The 10,009-nt window shown below is 53.3% G+C and overlaps 1 protein-coding gene across 2 annotated transcripts in view; it reads right to left on the minus strand.

Moving 5' to 3' along the window:
- CABLES1 (Cdk5 and Abl enzyme substrate 1) overlaps window positions 1-9,609 on the minus strand; it is a 75,882-nt gene extending 66,273 nt beyond the window's left edge. Inside the window, exon 1 of one of the 2 annotated variants that reach the window (XM_075416328.1) lies at window positions 9,537-9,609. Coding sequence is in view for 1 of the 2 variants with exons in the window: in XM_075416327.1 (XP_075272442.1) it covers window positions 8,157-8,665 (509 nt within the window). In the remaining variant the exon portion in view is untranslated. Of the gene's footprint in view, window positions 1-8,156; window positions 8,728-9,536 lie in introns of those variants that run through there. The other variant, XM_075416327.1, reaches the window with a different exon arrangement.
- Window positions 9,610-10,009: the final 400 nt, after the last annotated feature.

A 10,009-nucleotide genomic window follows, 5' to 3' on the forward strand; every position in this document is an offset into this window, starting at 1 on the left:
CCACTGGGAACAAGGAATAACAAGAGCTTCTTGCACTGTAGGTATGGACCATATTTGTGTACACACAAATGTACGTACATGATCCAAGCAGGCCTGAAGGCCTTATATGACATTCATCTCCTGGTTCCCCTTTCCCCATCCCTACATGGGCTGGATGGAGTACTGGATGAAAGCAGACATCGCTCCAGGTGACACAACGGTCCTCCCTGAGTGCCAATGGCATCTTAAGTCCTTGGGGCAGTCAGGCTCTGCTTTCCCCCTGCCCAGCACCATGCACCCATGAGACTAAAATTCAGCAGATCTCCCCCCGAAGCTGGCTGGCGAAGCTGTGCTGCTTGCACCCTTCAAGGGGCACACCACCATGCCTGAGTTACAATCCCCATCTTTGCTAGCAGCCGCGGGGGTGAACAGGCTGCTCCAGTGCTGTGAGCTACCTCTGTAGAAAGCAATGGTAATAATATCTGACCCTTTCATCGTGACGACATTAAAATCCATGCCGCCGTGCCAGCACGTACGCCTCCTCTCAGACACGGAGACAGCTCAGCTGTGGGTCTCTCACCTCCTCCTCTTCCCTTCTGGGGTATTAACCTTGGTGTGATTCAACCTCGTTGGAGGGCTGGGACCCCTCCCTGCACTTCTACCCATAGAGGACCCATCAGAAACAACGATGCTGGCAATGCTGGAGTCTCCCATGTTTCCCCATCCACTTTCCTTAATGGGAGCTGCTGACCCTGTACCTGCAGTGGCTCTCTCTCCATCCTGAAATGGGAAAGCAAATGATGCCCCACAGAGGAGAGAGGACAGAGACAGACCTGCCACCAGCTTTCCCACGCTGCAGAAGGCACAAGCTCAACTCCAAGGACAGCAACAGCATCTAGCGGTTGGTATCTGTTGAGGCTGCACTGGCACCACCACCACATCCCAGCAGCACTTTGCTGTCCCTTGTGTCTACACAAAAAAAAGTGTGCAGATATGTCCTGTACGGTCATGGGTGAGGCCACGCACAGCAGATGGCAGGTGGATGGCTGAAAAAAACAGTTACCTGCAGGCAGGCTGCAAACCCAGTGGCACTACTGACTTCTTGGTGCTCAACACTCTCCTCAAAGCCAGAGAAAGGGAAAAGCAAGCTGAAGAGCTCCATCCCTGTTCGTTCCACGCAGCTCGGCTCCAGCTGCATAATGTGGTGCAGAAAGAAGGCAGCGTAACATCACCTTACAGATCTTTCCTGCTATACAAAATCAGGAGGTTTTTTTCCCCTTTGTAGGAAAATTTATGCTTCTTCTGAATGCCTTTACCATGAACCGATGTGCCCCTGTCTGATTTGCCTTGACAGCATGCAGATTTGAAAACCTAATCATATTTACCTTGGTAATATGATTATCCATAGGAGCATCAAAATACAATCCATTGTCTAAAAAATTATGATAAATAAAGTTGTCTAGCTTTCTATTTTTCAATCTTGCCAATACTATACAGTAAAATCCCCAACATTATAAAGATTTACTTACTAGCATAATTTTATACACTGGCGTTTTATTTAACTGAGTAATTCTATACATATGTAAATGCATAGTTCAGGCTTTACGGGATCCTGGGTCAGAAAGGACACACCTTCCTCCGCCATCCAAGTCAAGCAGTGGAAAACACATTTCAGTTGTGGCGAGTGAATCTTTTTTCCCCCCAAACCTCAACTTCACAAAATTGCTAACCTAATCTATAACAACATGGAGGAGAAGACAACTGCTTGCTAAGAACATGTGCTTGTCCTTTATAATCATATATAAGGTGAAAGGTGCTTTTTGTAAAAAAAAAAAAAACAAAAAAACACTTCTTCCAGAAAGGAAAGAAGCCTTTGCTTCACCTTTCATTCACTTCTAAATTTTCTACAATAGAAAAACTTCCTTAGGTAATAACTCAAAACATAGCTAAAAGCAGCGTTGATTCTGAAATACATCGTGAGAACAGAAAATACGTTTAGTATTCATGACGGGAAAGCAGTTGCTATGAACGTAACACAGCAGCCCCTGTAAAGGAACCTTGCTGTTTCATAAATACGTACTCCTCTAAATCTGCATAGTGCAGCCGCAAAAGCAAACCCTGAGACTCCCACTGGCACATCGCGTTTTCTCCAACCACCGGTGAAATTTTCTCGTCCTAACTGATTTGCTGAGCTCTTCACCCCACCGTTGCAGCAAATAAAAACTCCTGCTAAGCCCTACTTATGAAATCAAATACCATTCCTTAAATTTCTCAATGCGCTATTTGCAATCTGCAGGCCAGCAGACAGATACTCTCCATATGCCAAATTATGTCATTTCCATTTTCTAGGAATACTTCTTTACAACAAACTGGCAAGGGGTTTTTCAGTTGGATTACGAAGAGGGCCGGCTCTGTGTCTCGCTGCACCTGCTGCGTTGCTAAGCCTGGTATCTGGTGGCAGCCCCAAAGCCATCAATAGCAATTCTGGGTGCAGAAGAGAGAGTTTGTCAGAAAGGACTGAATCAATCCTCGAAGGTATTAGTGTATGTCCTGGGGTGAATTATGCGGCTATTTACACATAGATTTCTGTAAAGACCAGCTTGTCCTACTTGCAAACAGAATCTGATTTCCCTTACTCATCATGGGACAAGCTGGTGCCCACAGAAGTTTCAATGTACAGAAGTCCCAACACGTAAAGCCAAACTTCTGTATTTTCAGGTTAAATTACGAAGATAAGCCTGCATGTTCGCATAGTGGAGAACTTGCCTGAGAGATTATGAATGGCTGAAAACAAAGGGAGAAAGAAAATAAAAATAAAAATCAAGACTTGGTTCTGCTTCTTGTCTTTACCTCCTATCACAGTCGCCACTCTACAGAGCCTCTGGGCAGCCCACCTGGTATTTACTTATTTGAAACTAGGAAGCCAAAGAATTACCACAGAGTTTGGTTGGGGTATTTTTTCCTTCCAGAAGGAAGGAATTTTTCATTGTCTGATGAGTATTGCCGTTTTTATCTGCCAGAGATGCTTGCTAAGTAGTATAATAAAAGCTTAAAATATACTAGAAAAAAAATCCAAGGCATTTTGTTTTTTAAACTCTCTGTATTAGGGGAACAAGATCGATGCACCTGTGCTGTCCATCTGCCTGTGCATCGTCGTACTGCAGTGATCTCTGAACCATTGGTCAACTTCAACTAACATCTGGAAGATGACCACATTTCCACAGGTTTCAAGGAAGCAACAGAGCACGGCTCAAAGTGGTGCCCTGAACGAGACAAAAGGCCAGCAGAGGCCAAGGGTGATGGGTGCCGGTCAGCACGTGCGCGGGGCTGGCTGTGCTGGACACGTGCACAGCTCAGAAAGCCCACCGGCAGGCAGCGACCGCTACTGCACAGCTTGACATGGTCATGAGGACCTGGCTTATGCTAAGGGACACGGAGTCCTCTCAAGACTCCTGGAGGAGCTTGCACTCTGCGTGCATGGGGACTGCAAGCCCTTTCCTGGGGGGCAACCGACTTACGCGGGGCCTGTAGCACTGAGAACGGGCTGTGAGGGACCTGCCCCAAGAGACGCAGCAGGACGCTGGGGCAACCAGTGAAACAGCCCTTACCACCCCGGTCTTAACCGTGTTATTGAACAACCCCTCTTCACGGTGGCACAGGAAGGCCACTCAGCCTCCTGAAGTGACAGCTGAAGGCAGCAGGCATCCCTTTCTTTAGGGACAGAAGCCATCAGTGGTGTACAAGGCCACACAGCTATGACAAGACTTGGTCCAGCATGTGCACTTCCCATTCACTTCTCAGACCATTAAACTGCTGCTTTCACGCCATTCTTGTATACACCGTTCTGGAACTTGGGCTGCCTGAAGGGCTTTGGCTTCAGTGAACAGCAGAACCACCATCCCGCACAAAAGGCTCAACGTGCTTCCAGCGGCTCGCAAGCCAACTCCCGACGCCTGGATGACCCCACATGGTGGACAGTGCCCCCAGCTCTTTGTTTGGCTCCTCTTTCAGGACTCTGCCGGCAAGACACTTGTTTCTGAGAGATTCTTCTTTTATCTCTGGCATGTTCAGTTTGGAGACTTCTTCTGCAGTGGGCTGTGCCTGAACTGCCTGCCTGTCCAAGGCCACGGAGGACTGGGCTCTGGATTCTCAACCCTCCGCCACTAAACCAAACGGTGGGATTCGTCTCGTCAACCACATCATGGAGGCTCCCTCCAGCACCAACAACCCACCGCACTTCGCCAGCCCTACAAAAGCCAGGCAAGCCAACCATTTCAGCATCCCCCTTTGCTGCATCTCTCCAGAAGATGAACACTGAGGCCATATGCAGCTCTGTGTTTTCTAATAGGTAGAAACAAATTGAATCTTCACAAGCTTTCCTAATCATAAATTAATTTTAGAACTACTCAGGAAATGAGGTTTGTCTTGTTGGTCAATAAATTATGAAGATAAATCTATTTGGAGCATGGTAACTTCAATGTCCTTTTGAGCGGACTTCCCCCCCACTGATTACTCAGCAGATACTCCTCTCTGCTTCCTTCCCAGCACCAGCTGCTCCCAGAAGGAATTCTTCTGCCCATCTGCCTTCAAGCCTGACACAGCGACACAGACAAATGCAACTGTAAGCGATGTTTAAACTCCAAAGCCAATCAGCGATTTGCTTCCTTAGCAAAAAAAAAAACCACAACAAAACACAACAAAACAAAAGCAACCAAAACACAACACAAAAAAGCATGCACTTATTTCTAACCACCTGGCCCACTGGCAAAGGCCTGATGCAGAAAAGGAAACTTCACGTATAGAAACAGCAACATTTTTCCCCAAAGAAAACTACGGCGACAAGAATTCTAGATATACGTAAAACCAAGTACCTGGGACCATCACCTGACCTCCAGGATCTCAAATTATTTTAAACCAGTGTTGCCGAAATCTTGTTCCAGAAAGCTAATTTAAGATGAGGCTGTTAACATGAATTCTAATTTGACACGAAGGAAAACCCAGCAGAACCCGGCCCTAGTCTCCAGCGGCCTTGTGTCCTCAGCCACCCATTCACCACAAAACTGAAACAAACTCCTTCTGCACCAGACAGGAGCCTTCGGCATCAACAAGCTGACTTCTGAACAAGCGGGTTTTTTTCCATTTACAGATAATTACATGCTAGCCTCCGAACAGCTAGAAGCTCCAAGTTCTTTTTTTGTATCGTTTGTTTCTTGTGAATACACATAGAGAACAAATTCAAACCACATTAATGATAACCTTGTTAAATATAAACTAGTACACAATTACAAAAACTGCTAACACAAACAAAAAAGCCAGGAAACTACGATTATATGTTCACAATGGTTTCTGAAAACTAAATAAAAACAACAACAGAAGGCAGCCTGTCCTGCCTGACACTGTAATAGAAAATGGTTTCACGTTACAACGTAACTCACATGTCTCAGCACAGAGGACTAGGCTGTCAAACGATGCATCAAACTCAACTGCAAGCCAGCTGCAAGGAGAGCGGAAGGGTGGGAGGAGAGCAAAAAAAAAAATCTCTGATTTTCCTGTCTGCTTCTCCGCATCCTCCTTCAGGTGAGCTGACGCCTGTCTCTGGGCCGCTGCCGTGACCCCCACCCCGCAGAGCCGAGCAGGGCAGGCCGTGTGCTGGACATTTGGCTCCTTCCTCTCCATGAAGAGAGCGGCAGAAGGTTTGCTCGAACGCTCCATCCTTGGGCTTGCGCCAGCCCTGTGCATGCCTGCGGTTCATCTTCTGTGCAGCCAAGAGCGAACCCAGCTGTCGGAGCCCGCACCGTGTCTCTTCATTGAGACGATGAGGAGCAAACGCTCCATGCAACTTCCGCGGTCTGCAGCTGTCCGTTCCTCATGTTTAAAAGCATGTACCTTTTCCAGAACAGAAACAAATCTACTGAAGGCAGCCTACAGTCTGCCCCAGGCTGCACACATGCAGCGTCACGGCAGTCAGCAAAGCCGGGGGCAAAACCCAGAGCTCTCCTGCACCAGCGCCAGCCGTAAGCAAGTGTGACAATAGAGAGGGTCCTCACACTTGCTGGTGGAGTAATGCAAGGTCTCCGCCACAGCTGAATCTAGCTCTCCAGAAAACAAAAGAGCACGATAAAACCAGCACTTTCCTTACATCTTACACCACAAGAAAACATACAGCACAAAGCAGGGCCACTGTAGGACTGGAGGAGCACCGTGACAAGGTTTCCTTAGGTGACGTCCCTTGCCACAGACTTGGGCTAACCATTCAGCCTGTTGCAGGCTACCAGCACAGCCGAGCTTGCACGATGCTGGATTTCGAGGCTGTAAACAAGAACAGTAATTACCTTTCCTTCTCAACCTCTACACTGTTCTCATGCAACAAAAAAAAAGCATCGGTTGTGGAAGGAAAAATTCAGAGGGGCAAACAGGGGCAAGGAAAAATAATGACGGATGGAGGGAAGAAGTGATACACGCGAGATCTGAGCATCCTTCCCAGAACTGAGCCCAGGATCAAAGCGCGCAAGCAAGGAAAACCGAGGAGGATCCTTGGGAATCCAGGAAGATGAGATAGGAATCGTGCAAGAAAAGTTAACTCACTAACTGGAAGGCCAAGGAGAATTCAGCCTCTTGAACACTAAGAGGGTATGGCCAAGTGCATTATCACCAACATATAAAAAGTTCAAGAGCAAAAAAGCAATTCCCAAATCGTGGTCTGAGGGTCACTTCTCACTCACAAGGCCATGGGCAGCAGTGTGCAGAACCATGTCACAGACTAAAACGCACAAGCATGTGTGTGTGTGTCACGTTGCTGCGCTGGTGATTCATGGCACAATTCGAGGGTTGTCATTGCATGAAATGCTTTGAGAGACACACAACTGAGAGAAGATGGACGGTAACCCACCAGCAGGCATTTTTACTTGGAAAGGTAGGGCTCCCTAGCACAGCACCTGAAAAGGGGCTCAGAAAAAGCCACCAGTAAGATCCATATGGAAGAAAAAAAACCCTGACCAATGGTGGGGCACACAGCTACAACAACCTTCTGGAACACTTCCAGTTTCTCCCAGCTGGTTGGTTTTGAAAGGGAGTTTTCTACGGCGATCTACGCTCAATTACCCTTACAAACCCTTGCAATAACACGTGACTCAAAGTCTATCTATTTGTCCAAGGGAGAAACACGCAGGGAGCGTGGCAAATGGGGAGTGTGGGAGCGGTGACCTATGCGGGCTTGGGGAGCACAGTGGTTTCCTCCGGCTTCTCCCCTGGCTGTTCACCCCCTCCAGCCTTTGACAGCCGAGCGTGTTGCCGAAGAATCACAGAATCACACAGAATGGTAGGGGTTGGAAGGGACCTCTGTGGGTCATTTAGTTCAATCCCCCTGCTGAAGCAGGGGCACCTACAGCAGGCTGCACAGGACCTTGTCCAGGCAGGTCTTGAATATCTCCAGAGAAGGAGACTCCACAACCTCCCTGGGCAGCCTGTTCCAGGGCTCCATCACCCTCAGAGGGAAGAAGTTCTTCCTCATGTTCAGACGGAACTTCCTGTGCCTCAGTTTGTGCCCATTGCCCCTTGTCCTGTCACTGGGCACCACTGAAAAGAGTTTGGCCCCATCCTCCTGACACCTACCCTTGAGATATTTATAGGCATATATTAGGTCTCCTCGCAGCCTTCTCCAGGCTGAACAATCTGAAGAAGCGGCTAAAGATGATTCTGTATCCGTGGAGAAATTAATCTGTATGCATTTGCACATTTTCACATGGCTGCGCCTTCTGAGCCCAAAGTCTCAGCTTTTCGAGCAGGTGAGGTTGTTCCTTCGAGATGAGCCTATTAAGAGGCAAAAGGAGCACCCGACGGCAAGGAACAACCCAGAGGAACACGAAGGGCTTGTGAATAAATAAAGAGCTAACTTGGGGGGGGGGGGGCAGCGAGGCGCTGCCGGCACCGTGCGCGCACACCGCAGCCCGCGGGCACGGACGGGGAAGATTTCCTTCCCGTTCCCGGGCTGCCGAGGGGCTCGGGGCCGGCTCCCAGCCTGCCGCCGGGCTGCCTCCGCCGCCAGCCCTGACAGCCGGGTGACAGCCGCCCCGGGGCTGCGCTCGGCCGCCGAGACCGGGCCGGGCCGCAGCGCTCGGCGGGAGCGGAACGCCCCGCCACCCCCACCCCCCCCCGCATCGCCCCGCGGCGCGCCTTACCGGGACCGCTGCAGCTCGAAGGCGGCGGCGGGGCCGGGCTGCCCCAGCTCTCCGCCGCCCCCGGCGGGGCCCTGCGGGCTGGCGCGGCCGAAGGGCGCCGGCAGCACCCCCGCCGTGAAGGAGTTGAGGCGGCCGCGGCTGCCCGCCGCCGCGGCACCCAGGAAGGCGGCGGCCGGCACCTGCACCGCGGCGAAGGCGTCCTCCTCCTCCTCCTCCTCCTCCTGCGCCCGGGGGGTCTCGGCGGGCGCCGCCGGCGGGGGGCTGCCCAGCCGCGGCGGCGGCGGCGGGGCCTGGCGGGGCCTGGCGGCGGGGCCGTCGCTGCCCGGCGGCGGGGGCCGCCCGTCGAGGGAGATGCTGGTGAGGAAGGAGAGCGCGGCCTGCCTGCGGCGGGGGTCGCTGCGGGCCGGCGGCGGCTGCGGCGGCCCCTTCCTGGGGCAGGGCTCCGGCGGCGGCAGGGGCCCGGCGGCGGCGGGGCTGCCGGGGCTGGCGGCGGTGGCGGCCGCCGCCATTGTCGGCCGGCTCCCCCTCCTCTCCCCTCCCTCCGCTCCCCGCCGGCCGGGCGCTGCCCCTCGCTGTCTCTTCCCCCTCCTCAGGCGGGCGGGCGGCGGGGCATGGGCGCCGGCGGCGCGGCGGGCTGCGCGGGGGTGGCGGCGCGGGGGTGCCCTCCGCCCGGCTGCCCCGGGCCCCCGCCGCCCGCCCGCTCCGTATTTATGGGTGCAACCGGGCGCCCCGTGCGATACCGCGGCCGTCACGTGTGGGAGCGGCCAGCGGGAGGAAAACAAAAGCCCGGCCAGAGCCCGCGGGAGGAGGAGGAGGAGGGAGAAGGGTGGGTCTCGGCGAGCTCCCTCCTTTCAACCTCGCTCTCTTTTTTTTTTTTCCCTTTCACCCCCTTTCCCTCCTCCTCCTCCTCCTCCTCCTCCTCCTCCTCCTCCTCTTTTCCCTTCCTGGATGCGTGGGGGCGGGCGGGAGCCGCGGAAGGTGGAGTCTGTGCCCGGAGTGCGCGGCACATGGCCCTCGGAGGCTGGCACCGGCGGCACCGGGCCGGGGGCTGCCGCTCGGCACGGCCCGGCCCGCCCGCGGGTGCTGGAGCGGCTCCGTGCCCGGCGGCCCCGCTGCTGCCCCGCCGGTCTTCCCGGGTGGGGGCCGGCGTTCCCGCGCCCGTGGGAACGTCTCACCGGTTCCCGAAACCCCCCAACCCCCGCCCCGCCTCCCTTCAGCCCCCTCCCCGAGCCTGCCCTCTCCCCGCACCAGAGGAAGCGCGGGTATTTAGTTCTCCCTCTCGCAGGTCGCCCAAGTCCCGAATCTGAGTGTTCCCCGTGTTTCCCGCGGTGACGAGGTGCTGTTGTGCGGGTTCCCCCAAACCTCGCATCTGCCGCCCACCTCGCTGGGGAGGGCGAGCGGCCGGTCCCGCCTCAGCGCGGAGCTCCTGCGTTTCTCCGTCGATTTGATCAGCTCCTCCGTGCCACGGTCGTTCCTGCCCCGCGATGATAATTTCGTCGGGAGCCGGTGCGAGGGCTGGGTGACAGATAGCGCGCGCAAACAGCAGAACGTAACGGCGGCTGCAAGATCGCGACGTGCGCCTTCTTCGCAAAGCGTTGCAAGGACGTGTATCCCAGTTGGTGGATGGTTTACCGTCACCCCAGACTGTGATAAATATTGTAGTGCCCCCTACGATTTGACCAAAAGTTTGCTAATTTGATTAAAAAAACCCCAGGATTGTTTGGTCAGGGAGGGGGACCTAATCCTATTGCTGGAGAAAGGTGCGGACCCAGGTTTGCGTTCCTCTCAGAACTGACCCGCTGAGCATTCGGTGACTTTAGAGTTGAGCTCTGTGACTTGGATTGATTTGTGAA

The sequence above is a fragment of the Opisthocomus hoazin genome, chromosome 3, assembly GCF_030867145.1.
Source record: "Opisthocomus hoazin isolate bOpiHoa1 chromosome 3, bOpiHoa1.hap1, whole genome shotgun sequence".
In the NCBI taxonomy this organism is placed as follows: Eukaryota; Metazoa; Chordata; class Aves; order Opisthocomiformes; family Opisthocomidae; genus Opisthocomus; species Opisthocomus hoazin.